The 25,266-nt window shown below is 33.9% G+C and overlaps 2 protein-coding genes across 2 annotated transcripts in view; one reads left to right on the top strand and one right to left on the bottom strand.

Annotated features, from left to right (window-relative positions):
- Positions 1–2,337, top strand: part of RARB (retinoic acid receptor, beta) — a 139,121-nt gene extending 136,784 nt beyond the window's left edge. The window contains exon 8 of the mRNA XM_004692275.2: positions 852–2,337. Within this exon, the coding sequence (XP_004692332.1) occupies positions 852–1,048 (197 nt within the window). The 3' untranslated portion in view covers positions 1,049–2,337. The remainder of the gene's footprint in view (positions 1–851) is intronic.
- The window catches only part of TOP2B (topoisomerase (DNA) II beta 180kDa), a 39,955-nt gene continuing 16,876 nt past the window's right edge, over positions 2,188–25,266 (bottom strand). Inside the window, exons 18-35 of the mRNA XM_004692277.2 lie at positions 23,154–23,275; positions 22,821–22,969; positions 21,833–22,064; positions 19,662–19,796; positions 18,925–19,125; positions 16,834–17,029; positions 16,601–16,692; positions 13,838–13,993; positions 13,600–13,683; positions 12,171–12,365; positions 10,041–10,185; positions 9,697–9,858; positions 8,282–8,483; positions 7,520–7,599; positions 6,469–6,579; positions 4,771–4,893; positions 3,500–3,594; positions 2,188–2,874 (exon numbers count right to left, since the gene is read on the bottom strand). Of these exons, the coding sequence (XP_004692334.1) occupies positions 2,707–2,874; positions 3,500–3,594; positions 4,771–4,893; positions 6,469–6,579; positions 7,520–7,599; positions 8,282–8,483; positions 9,697–9,858; positions 10,041–10,185; positions 12,171–12,365; positions 13,600–13,683; positions 13,838–13,993; positions 16,601–16,692; positions 16,834–17,029; positions 18,925–19,125; positions 19,662–19,796; positions 21,833–22,064; positions 22,821–22,969; positions 23,154–23,275 (2,648 nt within the window). The 3' untranslated portion in view covers positions 2,188–2,706. The remainder of the gene's footprint in view (positions 2,875–3,499; positions 3,595–4,770; positions 4,894–6,468; positions 6,580–7,519; positions 7,600–8,281; positions 8,484–9,696; positions 9,859–10,040; positions 10,186–12,170; positions 12,366–13,599; positions 13,684–13,837; positions 13,994–16,600; positions 16,693–16,833; positions 17,030–18,924; positions 19,126–19,661; positions 19,797–21,832; positions 22,065–22,820; positions 22,970–23,153; positions 23,276–25,266) is intronic.

Below are 25,266 nucleotides of genomic sequence, written 5' to 3'. Positions count from 1 at the left end.
CTCTGTCCTTGAAGACCTTGGTGAGCCAAGGAGCAAATGCTGACATTTAACTTAGCACAGTGAACTTGTTCAACAAGGAGTCTCAGTTCTTAAACTTCAAAGGTATGTCTTCAATGAGACATTGAGTTCATCTCTAGCATAGTATTGAGAAGCAAATAGTTGATACCACTGCTTTATACCATAGAAATTATGACAGCTTCAATTTTAAAGCAGTCAGGCTGTCTAACCTAATACTATCACTCCCTATACATACCTAGACTAGTGGTAATAGAATTGACTGTGCTTATGAAATACGCTAAACCCCCTCTGTTGATGCAGTAGCCATTGGTCTCATGTGGCTCTTAAGCACTTCAAATGTGGTTAATGCAATGGAAACATTGTTGTTAGTCAATGCACTTCAATAGCCCCTTGGGGCTAGTAGCCACCACATTGGGGCATACAGGGGTATTCAGGTTGATAATCACCACACAGTTTATTACTCAAGTCATTTCCTCCTTATGTAGATAACTGGAGTCCTTTCAACTGCCTCACTTTCAAAACACTCTTTCTGGTCTTTTACTAGGAACTCCTCTTTGTGAACTAGGTTAAATGAATATATACTGGTTTTGTTTGTTTTTTTCCTGAAATTGAAGTACAGATTTGTCAAATTTAAGTATATCACCCTATCTCTGCTGTGTCTACAGATAGTCATAGCTACTACTTTTAATGTTTAAATACTATGAAATTACGCTAGCTTACAGGAGGTATTTGGTGGCACGATTCCCACCCTTGTTAAAGCAGATGGAAGTTGATATCTGGTTGTTCACTTAACTCCTTATCGCTACAGGATTTCTATTATCTCTTTCAAAAAGGTGCAGAACGTGTAATTACCTTGAAAATGGAAATTCCTGGATCAATGCCACCTCTCATTCAGGAAATGCTGGAGAATTCTGAAGGACATGAACCTTTGACCCCAAGTTCAAGTGGTAACACAGCAGAGCACAGTCCCAGCATCTCACCCAGCTCAGTGGAAAACAGTGGTGTCAGTCAGTCACCACTGGTGCAATAAGACACTTTCCATCCACTTCAAACATTCCCCAGTAACTTCAGTTCCGGGATTTAAAATGCAAGGAAAAAAAAAAAAAAAACATTTTTACTGCTGCTTAATTTTTGGACTGAAAATATATTAAAACTCAAGAAGGACCAAGACGTTTTCGTATGTATCAATATATACTCCTGTCTAATTTACCTAGAAATGCAAACTTTTTAAATTCTAAAAATCAGCCATTTCATGCAACCAGAAACTAGTTAAAAGCTTCTATTTTCCTCTATGAACATTCAAGATTGCATGGCAAAGACCCAGTCAAAATTATTTATCCCTGGTTAGGTTTCTGGAAGACTTTGTACATACAGAAGTACGGCTTTGTTCTTTCTATACTGTATGTTTGGTGCTTTTGTCTTGCATACTCAAAATGACCAAGCCACACCATGGTTATAAAGCAGACTACTGTACATGTCCAGCTCAGAAAGGTTCAAAACGATGACTGTCTTGCCTTCACAGGAGACTCAAGACATCAAGGTAAGGAAATGGGACTGCTGTACAGTATGACAAGATAAGGCTAGAGATTTTCTAATTTAGTTAGTATGGAAGCTTGTTCTTGCAAACTGCATCTTTTATTTCATGTTGCCCAGTAAAGTATACAAATTCACTGCACTAGCAGAAGAGAATTCTGTATTGGTGTAACTGCCAGTTCAGTTAATCAAATGTCACTTGTTCAATTGTTAATGTCACTTTAAATTAAGTGGTTTATTACTTGTTTAAGGACATTACTACACATTTTTTTAAAAAGATACATTTTTACAGTAATGATAGCCTCCAAGGCAGAAACACTTTCAGTGTTAAGTTTTTGTTTACCTATTCACAAGCCATTAGGAAAATTTCATGATATAATTAGCAGGCTGGTTACCACCTGTACCAAGTAAGTCTGTCGTCCTCCTGGATTCATGCCCGATATGGGGTTTCCCCTGCTCCAGCCTTCTCCATGCCCAGTGTCTAATATTAACTCCCCAAAGTATGGGCAGAATCTGCATCCTTTGACCTTGTTCAATCACTATGAAGCAGAGTGAAAGCTGTGGTAGAGTGGTTAACAGATACAAGTGTCAGTTCTTAGTTCTCATTTAAGCACTAGTGGGTTTTTTTTGTTTTTGTTTTTTTTTGATATATTAGCAAGTCTGTGATGTTCTTTCACTGGCTCTGTTTGTACATTGAGATTGTTTAACAATGCTTTCTATGTTCATATACTGTTTACCTTTTTCCATGGAGTCTCCTGGCAAAGAATAAAATATATTTATTTTAAAGGTGTGTGGGAGCCTTTACTGCAGTTTCATGTTCAGGAAAGAGACAGAAAACACAGTTCCATTTTTAATGTTTAAATTTCATTTCAAAAAGCAGGTTTGTAGTCTGCAACCATGACAATTAAAATCTGTGCTAATGCACGGCAGTCTATAACAATTCTACAAGCCAATCAGACAGTACATGACATTTCATGAGTAAAAAAGAGCATAAAACTGTGTAAGAACAAAATGTTAAAAGGCCTACCACAATAATAAAAAACCATCAATTACATCATCACATTAAAATAAGCCAGATGTACAAAAGTCTGAGACAGAAGAGACAAAAGGACAACACAAGGTATTTGTTAAAATGTTTCTGTGCTCTTTGGGCACTTAATTAAACATTGCAAAATCAACATCCTCTTCTTCATCAGACTCTGCAAAATATTTTACTTCTTTCCTAGCCCGACCGGTCCGTGGCAGAGAAGGTGGTTCAGAAGTGAAGTCTGATGGGAAGATATCCACATCTGAATCCTGATCAAAAGATGCTTTCTTCGGTTTCTAAACATTTAAAAAAGATTTAAAACTCTGATGGTTGTAAAGAATTGTTCCATACACTTCTGCTCTATTTGGGAAGTATTACAAAAAATGTGCTTTTTAAAATCTAGTGTTAAGATCAGTTACCTAATAATTGTTATGAAGAGAAAAAAGGATTAATTTCTCACCTTGATAATCTCACATTATCACCATTACTTTCTCTCAAGTACCTGTCATAAGTGGAAACCATGACGGCCCAGAGTTATAGAAGACTGCACCGGAGAGGTAAATGTAATGAGCAGCATAAAACTACAATCATCTGTATTTATAAGTTTTGACAGGAAGAGAGGTAGGTGACATTTGATGTGTTTTTTTAATCTAAAAGATAGTCTGATCCTTCCCCAGAAATAGTTACTGGAAAAATTAGCTCTGGTCAAATGAATTCAGGTTAAAAAGAAATAGTCTGCAAGACATTTCAGACAGTAATATATAACTTCTATTAAATAAGTAAGCTGATTTATACAATACTTATATCCAAGACATTCTTGTTTATGGAAGATTGATGCTTGGATAAGAAATTCTAAGTTTAGCACTATCACAAGATAGATAGATCAACTTAAAACCACATGTTAAAAGATCTCTAGATTACCTTGCTTGCTGTTTTGGATGTCTTCCTGCCAGGGTTATAATCACCTTCATTTTCAGAGCCAGATGCTTTCCTTTTCTTTGCCCCTCGACCTTTGCCTTAAAATGAAACAAGAGTTTAGTGCAGGTACAAAGAGATAAATGTCAAATATTAAGCTTATTTTTTTCATATTCTGATCAGTACTGCAGTCCTCTTAAGTCTGGTAGTATCATGTCAGTCATGTTGACATGACTTAGATGTAAGTAAGGTCTGGTGGCAAATTTTAATATAAAGCATTTATACTTTACACATGTGGTCTGTGAGCTTGAAAAGAAAATATTTTTTTAGCTTCTGATTTTTCCTAGAGTAAAAACAATATAAAAAGAATACAACGTGAATTATTAGGAAGGTAAACATCAATTGAAAAGTTTAAAAGCTTACTCCTTTAAGTAACAATCTTGGATTTAACCCCTAGCATAAATCATGAAATAATCTGAAAACTCTTTCTTCTTAGACCTAGGATCACTACATGCAACCTATTGTTTTCATCTACCTAACATCTTACTCTCATCATTAAAGGAAGAAGGGGAAAAGGTAATATATATTTAAATAGTAACTAAACTTCTGTCCCACAATGCTAGTGAAAGAAAATGAAATTAAATTGTAATTCTAATTTTTAAAAAATTCCTCAAAGTAATTTAAAAATCAACCAGTAAGAAGATAGTCTTAATGATCTTGGGGGCCCCATATTTGCTAAAATGAAGCAGACTATATAAAAGTTTCGGAATACTGACCTACCACACTGATGGTATTGTGGTTAAAAGGTTGAGTAACTACCCTTACAGAAAATTATGTCTTATGTATATTTTTAAAATTTTTTTAAAACAGCTTTAAGGACATTGTAGCGCTGAAGAGGGGTCCCCGGAAAAACTGGTGGCCTCACAGGCCCTGAGAACACCTATTTCATTTCCTGGATGAACGAAAAAGCTTTGGTGTAAGAATTCTAACTCTAGCAAAACCCACAGTGTCATACTTTAGCTCCTGAGAAGCCTTCATCTGTAGTAACTATTTCCAGTGAGTTGGCTGCAGAAGGTCTTTGAGTGCTAATTTCTACCTTTCTGAAACAAAAGGGCTAGACTAAATTGCTCTATTTCCTTTGAACTCAGCACTGACTCTTAAGCACATTGCTTACTGAAGAGTAAAGGGATTTACAATGCACTGAGCAAACAGTCTCTCTAAATTCAGTAACTAGAAGAGAGTGTTTTCTACATGGGTTTGTCAAGGCTATACCTCACCTTTGGGTGTTGTAGTCTTCTTTGGGATGCCAAATTCTGAATCAGAGTCAGAGTTTACAGTCTCTACTTTCTTCTGTTTGGGGGTCCTCTTGGGCTTAGGGATTGCATCTGAAGATGGCTTTCCTATTAAGCAAATTCCCATTTTATAGGTTAGTGTGATATAGTTACCAACAAAACAGACTAAAATGAGTCCTACAACAATGGAATTTCTTATAATTAAGTAGTTTTAAAATGGTTTTTCTCTACTTTGTGCCAACATAAAGGCAACCACTTTCTTATGATGGCAAATGTTTTCTATTCATAATTTGCCTTTTGTTATTTCAAGTGAGGTATTTTAAACAAGGGCCATTACAATGAATTTAAAGCAGTAAAAAGTATAATCAAGACCAAAGTAATTCTGAAATTAATTACACCTAAGTATAAATTCAATGTTAAGTTCAAACTTTTAAAAAATATTTAGAGAAAAAATATTTTTATCGGACCTTCAAACAGCATGAATAAAAACCAGTTAACTTCCATAAAAAGCTGACATCCATACTTGTTGCTTTATATGGAAATGTGAAAATTCTAGGGAAGTACACAACAGACCTAAAGGTCTGTTTTTATTAGTCATGCAAGAACGATATTAATTTTTTAAAAATTAACTACTAAAAACAAACACCCACACTAGTTCTTTGGAAAATCCCAGTCCCAATTTCAGTGAGCCTCTCATTAAAACAACAGAAGGACCCATGCTCTATGGAAGTGCATAGCTTGTCCCTCCCATGAGTCCTTCGTGGCAACTCCAAGCGTTAAGTATAGGCCTGACATAGCAGGGTGTTCAAGAGTACCCAGAAGAGCTTCTAGACTTGTGTTAGATGACACTTACCTGTGCAGAATACTACAGTGGCTTTTTGTTCACAGGAGCTTAATGAGTTAATTATGTTCAAAAGTGATGTGGCACCCAAGCTGATTCTAATATAAGATGTTCATATGAAGACAAATGATGTGTAAAGCAAATTTAACAGATTCTGTCTGTTTGAGTTCCACCAAAGTGGCCCCAAGACAAAGAACGAGTACATAAATAAGACAAGGAAGAGGCAGCTAGTAATGAGTAAGTCTGTCATCGCTCTGGGAGCATACACCCTGTGAAGCTCTTTAAGAGTCAGTATCAAACGGACACTACCTTTACCAGTAACTGGGGAAAGATAAGAGCAGGGAAATGCTAACCTAGCATAGCAAAGAGAAAGACCTCAGCTGAAGAAATACAGAGAGTAAGGGGGAAGGGGGGGGGGGGTTTGAGAACCCAATGCATTGATTAGAGAGGATCCTGTAGCCAACCAATTTCTTGCCACAGTCCTAGTATGTTCAGAGTTAACTGGGAACTTTTCTTAAGACCCCTAAAGCACTAACGGTGACCTTCAAAAAGTGGTTCATGGACAATCTAAGATATTAGAAAAAAGGGCCATGCGACTCCCAGTGAAAAAGTCATGAATTAAACTGACCATTCCACACGAGTAATGCGTGACCTATACATGTAACACAATCAGCTTATTAGACAGACTACAACTATAGGACAACATTACTAGAAAGCCAAACTTAGATATTAATACATGGGATGCTTTTTTTAAAACTATGCTGCAAAATTTCCAATAATAAGAAATTAAATTTAATCTGAAGTACCTGTATGATTTTGCAATGCTTAGCAAATATACATACCCTTTTTAGCAGCTGCCGTTTTACTTGGACCTTTATCTGTTTGTTTCAGACCAAATGATGGTGAAAAAACAGAAGCAGAATCTTCTTCATTACTGTCAAATTTCGCTGAATCTGAAATTACAAAGCTTTTATTCAGCAAGAGCTGTGGGGGCCACTTAAAAAGAAGTTGTCTTACAAATTTCTGTTCTGTGATCATGTACACGAACAGCAGAAAATCTAAAAATGTTTTCCCTCAAAAACGTTAACTCCACTATTTTATATTATATATTATTTTATATTATTAAAAATTTAGTAGTCCAAAATATTATCTATTTAAAATATAAATGACCAAGTCAAAATGGCATATCGAATGTTCTCACTATAATGTTTATATCATATTACCTATTTGAGGAGTATCAATAATGATGTTCAAATCTTAGAAAATAATGATTAAATCACTAAAGGTTAACTTAGAAGGCACAGAGGCTTACTACCTTCAGTTTATATTTAACCAATTTCATTTCCCATCCCTCCCTTTCTCAAATGAGACTTTTAAAATAACTATTTGAATGTGACAATCAAAAATGCTCACCTGTATATACATATGTAAATACTTGTTCACAAAAATACAGGACAGTGAACCAATTAAATCTAACTAGACTGATTAACTGACTTCAAAATTCACACACACACAAAAGCAATAAAAAAATATATATGCCCTAAAACAGATCTGTATTTAATATACAGAATAGCTTTCTTTAAAAAACTGTCAAATATAAATTTCCATTGCTATGAAATTTCAGTATTCCTTATAAATTTAACTATCAAAGCCTTCCCCCTCCCACATACAGGTTAGCATCTGCCTGCACAGCTAAATGTTTCCATAATGCCTATTTTAACTAATTAGTTGGAAGAGAACTAAATAATCCTTGTAATATTAAGGAAAATAAAAAAAGGAGTTTTCTACTCAAAAAAATCTTGAAGTTAAATCACGATATGATTTTAGCATTTTTTTTTCTCTAATACATAGCACTAATACCATTAACCAATGGGGAAAAACAATTAAGCATACCATCTTCTGACTTCTGAGAATATGAAGGAAATGAAAAGAGATTCCCAAAATCTTGACTTTTTTTGTCATGTGAAGATTTTCTATTAAAAAGAAAAATTATACACCACAAAGGTTATCATTTATAACTTATGACAGCTGCAACCAGATATTTAGTTATAATCAGAAGAAAATTTTAGTGCTTACACAACCTGAGACAGGCTTAAAATTGTTAAAAATACCACTTGATTTTTATGAAAAATTAGACTCTCGATACAGTAGCAATAATCCTACTTATCTTAGACTACAGATGGTAAAATAGTTCATTTAAAAATCTGTGGTAACATACATCTCAAGAAATGCGAACTATTTCACAAGCTCTACAACCTACATGTTAATGTTCAAAGCTAGGGGACAAAATTAAACCTCCAAAGATTGTCTTCTCTGAACCAAGGGTCGTAAAACTATGCCCCATAGACCTGCCATCTATGTCTGTAAATGAATTTTACTAGGACACATTCGTATACTCTCTGTAATTGTACTGTTCCTATAAGGGCAGCATTGAGTATACAGATGTGAGAGAAATCATATGGATTATTTACTATCAAGTCCTGCGGGGAGGAATTATCAACTTGTGCTCTAGTAACAAACAGTTGCAATATTAGCAAAATTATTCCTTCTAAAAGGAGTACCTCACCTAGAATAACTTTCTTAGAGCTTATTATAATTTCTTTGATAGGTGTTCAAACTACTATATAACTGATCAATAGTTGCTTCATTACTTACTCTGGGGTGGTTTTTGATTTGCCTGGTGAGAATGTATATTCATCTTTGTCTAAGCCATCTGAAGGAACAAATTCATCTTCCCCATCATTTATTATAGGAGATGCTTTAACTTTCAATTCTTCTAAATCATTATTATCATCATCATCATCAGCATCTTCATCCTCTTCTTCTGAGAAATCAAATGTGTACTTAGGCCTTTCAGCTAGGAGAAAAGCAAAAGTGAATATTAAATTCCAAATCCACCTTTATCCACATAAAAAACTACTAATAATGCATTTTAAAAAACACAAGGCAGGGCCTGGTGGTACAACAGGTTAAAGCTCAGCACTATGAAGCTAGCAGCCACTTGTTCAATCCCTTGACAGGGAGCTGACCCGCCCGCTGCTCCAGTGAGCCACTAGTGCACTTCATCAGTCAACCTGTTCTGCTCCCCACCTCTGTATGCATAAAAAAATCTTTAAAAAACACACAAGGCAAAATGTAAGCATTTAAACACCAACAACTGGTTTTGGTTATTTTGATGACATTAGTATCTGTCTTACACTTTCCAGGAGACAACAAAGTCATGCTGCATCTTGTTAGAGAACTAATGGCAATATGAGAATGACGTTTGTCATGTCATGCACAGCCATGTGGCCACTTCAAAAGTAACTAAGATTTACAGGTATTTAGAATGCGCTAAACTTTCTCTTAACCTTTTCCATAAAAATTTTTCATTCAGATGAGAAAAATAGGAGATACTAGACTTCAATGTGTTAACGAAATAATGCATAAAAAAGCACCAACTATGAGGAAAGGCGTGCTATTAAGTTACTGTAATTTCTTATACTTATCTTGAAATAAAAGTCAGTTTGGTGCTGTATCATTTCATACTCCATTTCGGATGTATGAAAACTGGAAATAATTTAGTTATTTAACACATTTTCATTGTTAATTGAATTTACATCTTTACAGTGCACTGGAAAAAAGGAATTCAGTCCATTTGTGATTACAGAACTGAACAAGTTGAAGTCTTACAATTTAAAAATTATCTCCCAAAGTAAAACAACCAAGTTTTCATCCTTCACTTTAAATTAAAACTTAGAAAATTCAATTTTTGATTATTTCAAGTTAATGAATTTTGAACATTCAGCATATTACATCAATATGTAATAAAAAAAATGAGATTCTACGAACTCAAACACTGTAATTATCTAAATCATGCTATATACATGGAATAAGATTCCTAAAGTAGAGGCAAAGTTTTCCTGATACAAGGAGTAGAAAACAAAGCCCTTTTTATTGGTCCATCACTATTGTTATATTGCCAAGGTTTATTTTTTACCAAACATTTAGACTATGGAGAGAATAACCCAAACTGTAAACATTCTGTCTTTGTGAACTGTAACTTGAAATACAAATATATATCACAATACCAGCTGCTCTCCTAAGCAAAGAATCTCTTGGAATAACCACAGGTTCTGTTTCTTCCAAGTCACTTTCTGACTTGGATTCATCATCCGACCAAGGATTCCGTTTCTTCACTTTCTTTGTGCCAGATTTACCAGATGAGGTAGGTGTTTTTCTCACCCTGGTACCTAAAAATAAAAAAGCAGTAAGATATCTATCAATACTTACGTCATCAATTAAGAAAAATATTTTAAATATTTAGCAACATTTGTTATTTTATAAACATTATTATGATACTTTTAGTAAACAATGAAGTAGTAACCTGTATATACAGGTTTTCTACGAAAAGTACTTTGTAACAATTCCTCACCAGGCTCTTTTTTCTCTCTTTTGGGCTTGGGACCTTTATTTACAGGAGCTGATGGGATCAATGCTTCTTCTCCTGTCCCTTCTACTGGTGTCCCACTGAACTCTTCATCAAATTCCACTTTTACTGTTGTAGTATCAACATCCCCCTAAACATTAAAAAAGAAAACCAAATCATGAATGAAAATAAGTTACATTAACACCTTCTATTTTAGAGATACATTTCTAGCCAATAGACTGCTGCTTCATACCAAGTGATTAAAAAAAATGTGATTTTATTCAGGGTTTAACAGACCCCTTTGATCAGATCGTGTTTTTCTTTTCTGTAGTACATGCTAAAAATTACTTACCACGCTAATGTGATACACTCTGAGATCATGGTTACATAACAGCAACCAAAAAAAAAAAAAAATAAGAGGGCAGCTTTTGTACCAAAGGGCTTTTCACACCAATAGTTAAATATAGTATCTGCAAAATTAGTTTGTAGAGCTCAGATATCTTTAAACCAGGGAATAAATTATTGAAGGAAAATAGGCAACATACTCCATGTACTGCTAAGCATTACAAGACAAAAAACCCTCAGCCCTAAGATGATAGGCAGGGCAAGATATTACAATAACAAATTTAACAGTGGCTAATGGGGAGAAAAAAGCAACTCTGCCTAGGACAGAGTGTCCAGGAAGACACCACAGCAAATGACCCTTTCTAATCAGGCCTGAAAGAACCATGGACATTAGCCAGGTAAGGATAAAGAAGGAGTTAAGATCATTATAAGCAGGAGTCACTGAGGCATGAATTGATACTTTACAATAGGAAACAGCACGTAGACTGCTAGGGTTCAAGAAAAGACTAGACAAAAGCATAGCCAAAAACTCAGGAAAGCATTCAGGTGCTAAATAACTCTCAGCAGGGAAAGTCACTGAAAGTTTTTAATAAATAAACTGCCTTTTTGTAAATATCACTGGTATTACGAGTTTGAGAAATAAAGTGGAGAAAGGTAGAAATAATGATTAAGTAGAAAAAGGAAGACTACTTAAGACTGCTTTAAGTTATTCTGAGAAAACTTGTTATAAGGAAGTATCACTGATGACCAAGGTAAGGGGGTGGATTGGAGCTGCTTCACAGCTTCACAGCAACTAATATAACTGAGTAAATAAGATAACTCCAAGGTTTTCTGACTTATGTTAGTAATCGCTGATAGTGCCAGTAAATGAAATAAAACAGCATAGAAAGAACATGTTTTGCTATCAGAATAAAGGTTCATTTTCAGACATGCTTAGTTTGAGGGGCAAGTGGTTCAAGGCATAGACCTGGCACTTCTGAAAACACTTGGTGAGTGGATAAAGCTCTTGGTATTGATGAGGAATCAAAATAAGGTGAAGAGAAGACTTTTGAGAATTAAACCTACCAAATAGCAGCTGTGAAGGAGAGAAGCAATTTCCCAAAGAGGTAAATAAAGCACACCAGGGAATCTGTATGGTGGGGAGTCAGGTGATCAGAAAGTAGTACAGACCACAGGTTAGCAAGAGAGTAGAGGAGGGGGAAATCGCACAGATCTCACAATGCTTCCATGTCTCTAAGTATTAGCACAATATAGAGAACACACCAATCTCTAGATGTTAGTCTCATTTCTCAAGCTCTAACTAGACTAGAGGACAGTTCCCTGGGTTCTGAAAAACTAGCCTCTCTTACAGACTATTAGGCTTCCTGAACAGACATCTCAACGTTCCAGTCTGCTGGCTTACTGACCCTATTTTTAAATCACTAATAGTACTAGTCAATGTCAAAGACGTAAGATGTGCCTAATGACTTCTTAACTAAGAGCAAGAAAGAGATCACTAACTTCAAAAGCCAAACAGTTCATTTTCCAATGTAAAACCTCCTTAAATTGTTCATGCTATAGAACTAAAGTTTCTATCTTAGTTGATACACTTTAATACATTGCTGAGTAGAGTATTTCTAACTCTCACTGTAAAAATGGAATCAAGTAAACAGCTATTTACATATATGTGGGTCCTTGACAAATATTCCCCTTCTATGGAACAACTGTAAAAAGTGTGCTTTAAGCAAGTAGTAAAACAAGCATTATGGAGGTGGAGTCTCCAAGTGAGCTAATAAACGAGATCTTTTCTACCTTCTTCTTCTTCAGTAACTTTTTGCTGGCATCTGCCTTCATAGCAGTAATTTCAGGAACTATTCTTCTCCCATATGGTGAGGGCATGGTCTCTTCCAGTTGAAGTTTCTTCATCTTCGGTTTGCCAACTTTACCTTTTATTGCTTTTCCCGTCATTCCAGCCAGTATATCTTCTCGCTCTTGTGCTTCTACTTTCTGAAGTATAATTACAAGGGAGGGAACAAAAGAGCAAAAAAATTCTAAGTTTGAAGACATGGGTTTTGATCTCAAGTCTAACATTTTCTCATTTGGAATACATTTATGTATACATTTTAATATAACAAAAATACAAGGGGTAGTAAATAAATGACCTAGTCAGCCCTTCCAGCTGTAGTATACTGTACTATGTTAAAACCATTGGGATCCTAGCAAATCATACACAGAAGTAAGTCTGTTAACAACTGTACTACTACTTGCTATTTTTGGCAGAGTAAAAAATATTTGAACTGTTCATAAAATGACAGCATGGAAAATTTAAAGTCACTATAGATAATTAAACTTATGAGTTCTAATGTAATGATAAAGTCTTCATTTCACAATATCATTCCTTCAAGTCATTAGTAAATTGAAAGGAAGGGAAAATGCCATCTTTAATTCTCTTGAAATATAAAAAATCTATGTATAGGGAAGCCCACAGGGATGATAACTGAGATGAAAAAATGCACAAAATGATGTAAAAATAAACATTATTTAAAATAAACAAGTTGTAAGGGGAAAAAATAACAAGCTTTAAAATCAGACCTGCCTGGATTTCAGTATTAGAACTTCTACTTATTCATTATATATCATAACTATGTACTAGGCATTTAAAAAAATCAGAGTGACCCCATTTTATGAGTGAGGAAACAGGGCTGAGAGAATAAAGTAATTACTCTTAACCATGACAATCTCTCTGTAAATTATTTAACATCTCCAGGCTTAGGGATTTTCATCTTTAACAGTGGTTGAAAACAACAGCTCTTACTTGGAGGTGGGGTTCACTCTGAGGATTACACAATGCAGAGTTAATACACAAGAGATACCAAATGGTACTGTTAGACAAGTGATACAACAGAGACATGAAATTTAAATCTTTTCAGGTGTTTAAAAACATAACCCGCAGGAAATGAGTTGTTCAGATTAACTTCAATCAACATATAAATGTTAATTACAAGTGAAAGAAATTCACTGGGATTTCAGTGACAAAATTTATAGGCAAATCAAAAATGGTTTCATGTCGCTCTACATTATAATCAATGATCAAATTTAAAATACTAAGGTATCATTAATATTAATCAGAAATGAGAAATTTCCCTTAAAGATGTGCTTATTTCATTTTTAATGGATTTCATTTTCATTCCTGTTTCATAAACACTTATCTCAAGTATATTTTAATGGAAACTTAACTTACTTCCAGTTCTTCAACAAATGCTGCTAAATCTTCTTTCCAAAGATCTGAAGGAGACTTTCTTTTAAGATCATTGACCTCTCGCCCCTATAATAAAAAAGTGGTATGATTTAAACATTATACATCTCTAATTGTATTTTAAATTTATGAAAAATACGTATAAATACCAATTTTGGGGGAAAAAACAAAGATGGATAACACTGAAATAGTTTCAAATTATTTAACCCACAAAAATTCATACTTTTGTATCTCTCTGTTTAATCAGTTCTTCAACTTTTTCTTTAGTTAGTGACCACAGAGACATATTTAAAATATAATTAAAATCAGGGCCTGAAGGAGTTCCTGAATCAGAGGAACTATCGTCATGCTGGGTTTGTGTTTCTTCCTCTTCTGCTGCCTGTAAAAAAATAATAAACTTTATATTAAAGCCCTGTATAGTATAAAATCAATGTTGAATTTTCTTGAGTACTGACTTTACAATTCCACAAATGGTATACTCCTAATGCTACATCTTTAGGTTGAGAGGGTTTTTTCAGATTATCTGCTAAGTTACTTATATACTCCAGGAATCTGATTTAAAAAAAATTAACTGTTTTGCCCAGGCACTAAGTCACAAAATGAGAAGCCACCATATCTTAATGGAATAGAATAATATTTTGTCACTGCATCTTGTCATATTTTTATAGTGGTGAGTTAATGCTTTGAAATCCAAATAAGTATCACTTTTGAAGAATGTTTTACAGTTGTAATGAATATGCTATGGCATAATGACTAAGGATGGGTCTTAATAAACATTCTTTAAAGCAAGTATGTTAATGTAAACATTAAGAGAAAGTTAATTTTAGTTGGGATAGAGTAACAACAATAAGGATTATTGTAAAGTTTCTCATGTTTTCACTGAAGTGATTAGTTAAAAATCCTCTGCATAATATGAAATATCACAAGCTAAGAAATTTATTAGAGGTGACTATAAGTAACAAGCCCTTAAAATTTTTAAATAACAGCCATTAAATATCTAAATTGTTTAAGGCACTCCAATAACTTAAAAGTGACTGGATCTCCATAAACCAAAAAAATAATTTTAGGAAAATAGGTGTATAATAAAGTTTAAGTGTACTTTAGGAGAGAAAAAACTAAATTTTATAGGAAAATAGGTGTATAATAAAGTTTAAGTGTACTTTAGGAGAGAAAAAACTAAAATTGTCACTATGCTTCACTATACAAAACTATAAATTCAAACAGCATTAACCAAGTAAGGAATGCTATTGTTGATAGATACTTACTTAGTAAGTACCTAAATTTTGAAAAATAAATTTTAGTTTTTAAAAATTCTTCATGAAACAATATGTACTGCTATGGGACATTTAAGATTGTTATACTACACTATTTAGACATTATTAGGATGTCATAAAATTTTTAGATCTACCCTTTAGAAGTCTATTTGCTGTGTTTTGATGAATCACAAAATACTATTAATGGAGGCTCTATGAATAGGTGCATCTATCATTGTTAAAATGAAAATTAAGGATACTTTAGAAATGATGAAAAAGAAACTTAAGTTTTAGTGACAGTTAATGCTATGCTTGTGAATAAACTCAATCTTCTAGTCACCTGTTTTGTAAGTCTCTTCTCCAACTCTATACAATAAGATACACTTATAAGAGCAGATTCCTTCATTATCTGAACCCCTAAAATGAATACATGACCAAGATGCTGAGAAAACTTTAATAGTGACAATGAAATTAAGACCAAGTTCTAGGTTTTGCCCAGAAAGTCCCTACTTCCTTCCACCCAAAAGATTCTCAAATCCTAAGTATTTTATCTTTTTTAAAAATGTGCAGTAAATTCATTAGCTTACTAGTAATTTTCATAAGATATATTTTTAGCCAACAGTTAAACAAAAGGGCAAGTAGGATATAACATTAATTTGGGTTTAAAATGCAATAAAACCTCTTGAAGGCATTCATCTTAATTCTGAATGCTTCCCCATTTTCCTCAAATAATAAATAAGCCTAGTAATATGTAATTGCTAAACCATATGTTCTAATTTTAATTACACTAACATGACATTCTAGTGACTGTTCAAAATGAAAAAGTTTAAATCACAGAAACAAGCATCATTTCAATATAGTTTGATGAAAAATATGGAAAACATGGTTGAGAACTTGTTTAAGTGGAGGGAAGTTTCAAGTATGTCAAATGACCATAACTTTTTTAAAGATAATATCAATATCGTATATATACAATATCATAAATATAAAAAAATCCAGTTTTATTCCTCTTGCACATTTGTGTTCTCAATCACAATATTGTGCTGTCTTTAAATTTTTTTAATTATACTCAATAGCAAGAAACTAATTCTTGAGAAATCTCAAAGTTTCAGTATTCCATTCACTGAATGTTAGTACTTTATGATCTCAAATGACAATTAATAAAACATCAAACTTTTAATCTGAAGTTCCAGGATTTTAAATCTCTGGCCAGAGATCTAAGCACAGGACAGAGCACATACCTGGTGCTCAATAAACACTGTAATAGTGGACATTTTGTCTGTAGTCTTCCCAGCATAAACTGAAACCAATCAAGTGAATGGTGACTGGACACCACATGTGACCATGGACTAACCAGTGTGAAATGATTCATGTGCTGTCAGCATAGTTCCCAGATAGAGTATACATGCACCTCACAAAAACCACCACCACAATTGACACCCTTAAATGGCAGGCTCAGAAAAAAAAGGCCAAGGAGACTGAGCTACCTTCTCACACCTGGAGTCATTTCTCCAGGCCCTGGTTGAGTCACACTGGCAAAGTGCTTTGTGGTGGGAATGCACTGCAAATTCCTGTACTGTCTCTGTTCTGTGGATAAACAGAAGACTTCAGTCTCCAGACAACTCAGCACCTTTAGCAGCACTAAATTTAAATTTTAGGGATTGGGTTTTTTTATTTATTTTGGAAGTTGCTTTTAAAAGCTTCTCTAAATGTCTCGTTCTGCAAATGATTACCTTTTCTTGTGCTTCTTTCCAGGCTTTCACTGGGTCAGATTCATAACCTCTCTGGACTAACATTTGAATCAAATCTTTCTTTGACCTATTCTCTATGTGAGGGAAAAATAAAGTTAGGATCAAGAAAAGAGATTCAATTTGTATTTGTTTATATTCTACTGATAAAAAATGTCTTCTATTAATAACGTTTTTTCCATTTTAACTAATATTCAAAATTTTAAAGGTTATCTTACCTATGGTAATTTTTCCTTGTATCTTCTCTAAAATAAAACGAGCTTGATTGTTAAGTTTTGTAGATTCTGCTCCCAACATTCCTACAAGCCACTCCTTACGTAAACCATAGTAACTTAATCGTAAGTCAAAAAATTCTTTCAAAATGTCTTGCACAGTTTCATACTTCTTCAGGCATCCCATGTGATCAAAGAGCACCTGAGCAAAACACAAAGGTTTTGAAGATTACAGAAAACTGTATGGGTATTTTTGATTTGTATAACATTTTCAACGCATAACCACAATGCACTTACATGGACACACACCAACCCATATAGCCATTAAACAGAACCAAACTATTAGGAAATTTTCTGTAAATATTCCTGTAGTGATTCTAAAAAACAAAAAGACTTGGCAAGAGAATATTTAAAACAGGAATGATCTTGAAAGATACAAATAGGTCCTTACTATTGTTATTCAAACTAGCTATAAAATCACCTAAGACTAATTTTTTTTCATAGTAGAAGCAATTATACTTTTCCTCTAAGTTTAAAATTTTTTAATTTAATCAGAGAAATGCAAATAAAAACCACATTGAGACACTACCTCACATTTGTGATGGCCCATGTTAAAAGACTAGAAACAACAAGTATTGTTGAAAGTGTGGTGAAAAAAGAACCGTCATATACTATTAGCGGGAACATGGCCTATTCCAGCCTTTATGAAGGTTTGCCAAAATATTAACAATAGATGTACCATATGATCCAGCAACTCCACTCCTAGGGGTCTACCTGAAGAATACAAAAACACTAATTCAAAGTGATACGTACACTACTATGTTCATTACAGCACTATTTGCAATAGCCAAACCATATATATAATCTAAGTGCTCAATGACAGAAGAATGGATAAAGACATGTTACATATGGACAATAAATCACAACTCAGTTAAAAAAAAAACTTTGTTTAAATAAAGATAACATTGGTTTACAATACTATTTATGACTTAGGGGGATAGATTCACACCTTCTCAGATGCATGTCATCATACCATACCCACCTAAAGCACCCACAGTCCTATATTTCACATGAGTGAAATATCCAGTATTTGTCTCCCTCCTCAATTCACTTAGCATAATCCCTATCCAGTTCCATGCACGTTGTCACAAGTGGCAAGAGTTCAAAAAAAAAAAAATGAAATATTGTCACTTGTGATGTAATAAAACTAATGAGTATAAAAGCAAACTAAGTCAGAGGTAGCAAAACATATCCTATATTACTTATACATGTCTGAAATATAGAAAACAAACAATAGAACAGACAAAAACAAAAGAAACCCTTGAAATCTCACTACAGAATTGAGGCAACCATAAAGGAAGGGTTGGGGGTGAGAGGAAAATATGTGGGGTGCCCAATGAATTCTGGTGGAGCGTTACTGAAGCTTTGTTGGTAAGGGTAGTGTCATTACATGCATTCGTAGAGCTGTGAGCCTACATCCCTAAAACAAAACAGTATTATAAATCAATGTTTCCTCAAATAAACCTATCTTTAAAAAAGTTAAAATCCCGTCCATATCCTCAATAGCTGTGCATTATTCGTCTTTTTAAAAAAAATTTCATGCTGTACTTCAAACGTCTTTTCCTTTCTATTTGTTTCCTCCTTTTTCTACTAGTTCTTCTTGCCAACTTAAGGTACTTTTTCTTAGCCACTATGTTACTGATTTTTTTTTTTTTACTCTTTGAAATCAAAAGGTAACTCAAAATGAAAAGTCATATATATACATTTTTCTTCTTTCTTCCCCAATTACATAAACACAAATATACAAGTTTAGTAAAATAGAGTTATGAGGAGATAACGTACTCCACAATTAAAAATGCTAGTACAGACAGGCACAAGGCACATAATAATCCTGCAACAATCACAACTTTTTCTGTGTCTGAGGATGATAGATAGATATCCTGTCCAAATGCACAAATACAGAGTTGAGATTGAGAGTAGTGGAAAACAGTTTCTTAAGCAAATATACAGAGGAAAAACTCATTCAGACTTGCAGGACACAATTACAATTCAATCTATAGCAAGTAAGTAAGATTAATAAAAAATCTAAGCAATTACCATGGAATTACAAGTAAGAGTAGTTTGAAGTTTAAAAACTTTGTGTAATCCAGCAGCTTCTGCTTGTGCTAGTTTCTCTTCAGTCATTTTCACCACAAATTTCACAGTTGTATCAGTATGATATTCTTTATAATCAGAAATTAATGCTGGTGTTTTATCTGTTCCATTCAGCATTGGTTCTAAAACTTGTTCTTTGTATACCTATAAAAAAGATTTAAAATAAGTAATATTTTCATTGACACGCATTCATGTTCTCATACTGTAAGTCATTTTTTTAAATTCTCAAATTCAGTAAGAAAAAAAGCCAAAACCTCTCTCTTTCATCTCTTACCATCACTACAGAAAACAAGATACAGAAATTTCAGTGGTGAAGCAGTAGTTCTGATTTTATCATACTCCAAAGGGAAAGACTGAGCATGACATCAACTAGAACTGACAAGAGATGACACCATACTTTTAGATTTGTAATAGTAACTTAAATGGACTTACTGATTATAAGGTTTTGAAATACAGTCTCTTACACACCATTCTATTCATTTCTAGCAAAATCTCTTCAAAAGATAAGTTAAAAAAAAGTATTATTTAAATACTTAAAATAAACTTAATGGAATGAGTCAAAAATATACATAGGTATTTTTAAACACTAGACAGATATAGGACAAACAATGATGAAATCACATTCTTACCAGTAGAACTGCTGAATACAATGCTTACTCACAGGCAGCTCACATACTAACCTGTGTCCAAGTTCTCACTGGAAGCTCCGTAATCTCTACTGTGTTTCTATCCACCACAAATATTTCACCACTGACTGCGTATTGGTTTTGTCCAAGTTCTTGGATCGTTCCTTTAAAGTTTTTGTAGTTTGGAAGCTGCAGAGAAAAAAATAAAATAACAATGCCTTGTCTTCTCTCATGAGTATAAGTACATGTCATGCCCCTTAGTCTACTGTTACTAACAGATTATTATGACAAACTAAGTCACTCATCTTCAACAGTCCCTCTCCAAAACACCATTCAACCTTGGATTCAGTTTCTGAACATCCCCCATCTCAAAACTTTAGTGTCTTTCAGTCTTCCTAAACAAACTTTGTTTTCAGTGTACGACCTCTGTATCTCCTTCCAGACCTAGATTAATAGTACTTTAAATTCAAATTCCTTGGATGGTACATTTGAAGTCTCCCATAATGTGACCCGATTTATCTTCCCATCTCTTCTCCAGTGATTTGTTTGTCTTGAGAGTACGACTCTTTCCCATATTTTGCTTGAATATTTTGAATACTCTTATTTTCACTTGCTCTGTACCAGCCCTGGCACAATTTTGGCTCCCCACACTATTCATCCATATAAATCATATTCATTCTTTTCACTGTTACAAGTGATCTCTCATTTTCTAAACTTCATTCAGAAATAACATCATGCCCTCCCTGGTGGCGCAGCAGGTTAAAGCACTGCACTAAGAAGCTTAAGCCACTTCCGCATGAGTTCGATCCCCGCCTGCCCCAGAGGAGACCCACATGGTGCGGCAGAACTCTCCTGACCCGCCCGCTGCTCCCCTCAGCAGTGTACTTCGTTGATCTGCCTGTTCTGCTCCCCACTCTGTCCCTGGTGAATCCTCTCACCCTCCGCATCTCTGGCCTGTACCCCAGTTCTGTATGAGTAAGTAAATTTAAAAAAAAAAAGAAAGAAAGAAAGAACATCATTAAGAAATTAGATGTGTAACATAGGTGAGTCCTTCAGACATACTGAAAAAGTATTAAGACCTTCATCACTACAACCTTCAAGTCCTGATGTCTTTACTACAGATTATTCATCTCACCACCTAATAGTGTAATATTTATAGCAGTGTTTAGGTATCTCTAACTTCTGAAAGAATTCAAATAAAATGCAATAACCATAGCAAATAGTTTGACACATCATTACAAATATTTTTGGGTACATTAAAGTATTTAAGGGGGAAACATCTTAAACCATAATCATTACAACCTAATTTAGTTTAAAATATAAAACTAAAATTGTTATGTTTCTACACAGTAGGTTTGTAAAGTATATTTCCTTTTTGCTTATTCATATTTTTTTCTAGTGAGCAGTATCGTTTTGTAATAAAAATACATTTAAGTATATCATGATAAAGGAAAGTTCCCAGGTCATTTAAAACAATGTGGAAAAGGGAACACAGTTTGAAGGAATTTTTGGGAGAATAACTGAACACAGTATGTTGTAAAAATAGACAATTTAAAATATAGCTAAATTAAATTATACACTACATGGGCCTCCCTGGTGGTACCAGGAGTTAAATGTCAGCACTATGAAGTACTATGAAGCCACTGCAGCACAAGTTCAATCTCAGGACAGGGAGCTGACCCACGTGCTACAGCAACCCTCACTTGTCTCACCAGCTGCTCCCCTCAGCAGTGTTATTTCGGTAGAACTGTCTGTTCTGCTTACCACTCTGTCTCTGGTGAATCCTCTTACTACCCAACACCTCTGACCTATACCCCAGCTCTTATATGCAAAAGTAAATAAAGCTTTAAAAATAAAAAATTTAAAACCCAGTATTTTTTAAAGTATACTTACAACTGATTTAGTTGTTTGAGAACAAAAGGTTAGGTATAATTTTGTCATAAAAGTATTATTCTCTATATAAATTAGACATTTAATACCTAAAATATGGAGTATTTTAAAAGTTCAACAAAGATTCTTTCCATAAATCTTACCTCCAGGCTCTTTTCAAAAACTGAAACATTTTACTTTAAGCACATAGCAAATTACATGCTAATAAAGTCCACACTGTGTAGAATCTAAAATAAAAATGGTTCCTTTATTTTTCTAATACGACTGGACTTTGTAGTTTGTTGTTACGTAAATTGTTACATAAAATGTATTGACAGTAAGTTCTAAAAAATTACCATCGGATGAGGATCCAGGCCATCTAGCATTCGTCTGACATTGTTGACAATTTCTCTAGCATCATAGTTGGGTAGTTTACAAGCCCATCCAGTACCAATGCCTTCAGCACCATTTATTAAAACCATTGGAATTATGGGAATATACCACTCAGGCTCTACCCGTTGATTATCATCATAAAGGAATTTCAGCAAGTTGTCATCCACAGCAGGAAAAAGCAGTCTTGCTAAAGAGCTAATAAAAAAAAAATATAGGAAAGGTCATGGTTTTAGGAAATATAACTTTATACCGAAAGACTATTTCAATAAATCTTTTAAAAGACTGCATAATGGGCCCTCCCTGGTGGCGCAGCGGGTTAAAGCACAGCACTGAGAATCTAAAGCCGCTTCCACATGAGTTCGATTCCCGCCTGCCCCGGAGGTGACCACATGGTGTGGCAGACCTCTCCTGACCCACCCGCTGCTCCCCTCAGCAGTGTACTTGGTCGATCTGCCTGTTCTGTTCCCCACTCTGTCTCTGGTGAAGCCTCTCACCGCCCCTGAGCCTCTGGCCTGTACCCCAGTTCTGTATGCACAAATAAATAAATCTTTAAAAAAAAAAAAAAGACTGCATAAAAAGAATGCATTTTTCAAAGTTTTGATTACATGTACTTAATTACAAAATTAAGTATCCAAATATATTTCTCTCAGGAGCAAAGTTAGAGTAAAAGAGCCCTACTATACTTAGGTATTTATCCACCTATCTAAATTCTTAATGTTAAGAAAATATTTTAATGTTGTCCTCTCCTCTAACTAAACCCAAATCCCATATACAGCCACCTTATGTTCTGTCACCAATAATAAAAATTAAGAACAAGTTCTATCAAATAATTTGAAACATCCATATGCAATAGAATATACAATCATATCTCACCAGTTATAATGCTCTAAAGACTTAGTTATGCCAGTAAACTTCAGATGCAACTCTATCATTTTATCAGCAAATAGGTACCTTAGCATTGTGAAAATATAACGAGGGCTTGCAGCATCTTTTCCACCATGAAGTCGTGTTCCAAACTGACCAATAGGCTGAAGTAAGTTAATGTTGTTACTTCCCACAAAGTTTTGAGCCAAATTCACAATAGTCATCATCAATGCTTGCTACAGTACAGGGACAGAATATAACATTAATCCTCTAAACTTTCTATGCGCATTTCCTAGTTTTTATTATAATCCAAACTCTTAAATTCTTTTACTTCCCAAATACTTTATAAAAGGGAAAACAGCTTATTATTCCTCAAGCCAGTAAGTATAACTCTCAAATAATTCCAATCTTAATGCTTACTTCTCCATGATGATAAGCAGACATTTCAGCAACAGATCCAGCCAGCTGTGCAACTTTTACTTCACGTTTATCATTCCTTTTGAAACAGGTAAATAAAACTTTTCGTTGGCCTGGCTTAAAACCTATTTTTAAAAAGAACAATCCTCTTTTAAAAGTATTACTCAAGATAAAATTGCAGTTTTTCTCTTAATGTCAAATCAAACATGTTCTATATATTCAGGAGAAAAAAAACGAAGATACACTTACTTTTGAAAAATAACTGACTGAAATTACTACTTGAGATTACATAATAAAGTGAGAATACACTAACATGTTTTTATACCATCTCAATTTATTCCAAAAGTAGAATATAAACTAGAAGACCACTTCCTTGTCTTAAAGACCTATTCAGTAGCAATAAACTCCTTTCACGGGGATTTTTAAAGGCTCATTTTCCCAAAATGCCAGTTGTAACTAAAGTTATCAGGAAATCAGTTACTCTAAAAACTATTATTAGAGTTTTTTTAAATCAGAAAAAGTCTTAGAAGGCATTACTTTGTAGTTGAGAATTCAGGCATTAGAACCACACTAATCAGGAAACTCTTCTCAACCTGGCCATACACTATGTGCTTTTGTATAAATAATTAAGCCAATTAAGTCTCACTGTCCTCATCAGTATAACAGAAATAATTACCTTCCTAGTAGGGTGATCATAAGAATTACATGAAATAATACAAACAAACACTGTGCTGCCTTATCATTCTTCTTGCTCTAGGCTAATGTGCACAGTAATAAATTTTTCAGTTATGTGTTAGCTATGGTACTCATCAGAGCACTTTAGAGAGAAAGATAAAATACAGACAAGTTCATTAGGAACATATAATCTAAATGAGGAGGCAAAATTAGCACAAGACATACAGTTACTGAAATTTAGGCATCGCAGACGAATTTAGACTGTTAGAGACTTCATAGAAGGGAATATAATTTACAGCAAGAATTTGATAGATGGGTAAAGCTATCTGTCCTTAATTACAAACCAAATATCACAAACCAAGTAATTTCCTAAAGGCTATAAAGTAAAATTTTAAAATCCCTAGTAGAATACCAAATTCTGCTGTAATTACTGGGTAGCAATTTCTATTTTTTTTTAGGTAAAATATCAAAAGTATTGGGTTTCAGATTTGGGGTATAATGGTATTTTTAAAACACAGTATCTCAAATATTTTAGAACTTATCAAAATACCATTTTTTTATTTTAGGAAGGAAACGATCTATTTGGGGCAAAACTTAAAAATTTCCCCTACAAGTTAATTTTTGTGAAAAACTGAAAAAGGGCTAAATCATCCAAATTAAGGAAGATTTTAAAAATTCGGTCCTAATAAAAGAAATAAAGAACCTATACAAAGAAAAGTATAAAACATTGTTAAAAGAAACAGAAGATAATAAAAAGAAGTGGAAAGACATACTCTGTTCATGGATTAGAAGAACTAACATTATCAAAATGGGCATCTTACCAAAAGCTATTTACAGATTCAATGCCATTCCAATAAAAAATTCAATGGCATTCTTCAAATAGAGCAAATTTTGGTGAAATTCATATGAAACCAAAAAAACCTCAAATAGCCAAGTTCTAAAAAGGAGAATGAAGTTATCACACACCCAGCCTTCAAACCATACTACCAAGTCATAGTAATTAAAACAGTGTGGCAGTAGATCAAAAACAGATAATGAACAATGAAACTGAATTGAAAACCCAGAAATAAACTCATATATTGATTAACAACTAATCTTTGACAAAAGAGAAAGAGTATGCAATGGAACAAGGAAAAGATGAACAGCTGTGATTACATTAAAGTAAAAAGCTTCAGGACAGCAAGAGACATCAGTCAAAACAAAGACCTACCCTACTGATTGGGAGAAAATTTTTGCACATAATACAACTGATAAGGGTCTAATCACATATATCTATTACAGCTCACATGACTCAACAAAAACAAAGTAACCAATGCTCAAAAAAATGGGTAGAAGTGTCAAAAAAAGACTTTTCCAAAGAGGAAATGCAAATGGTCAACATATGAAAATACAAAAATACATTCAGCATCACTTGCAAATCAAAACCAAAAAAAAACAAAAG

Source organism: Condylura cristata, unplaced genomic scaffold (assembly GCF_000260355.1).
Source record: "Condylura cristata isolate star-nosed mole 26May11 unplaced genomic scaffold, ConCri1.0 scaffold00033, whole genome shotgun sequence".
NCBI classification, from domain to species: Eukaryota; Metazoa; Chordata; class Mammalia; order Eulipotyphla; family Talpidae; genus Condylura; species Condylura cristata.
Note: the sequence above shows the minus strand (reverse complement) of the source record. Positions and strands in the feature narration are given on the sequence as shown.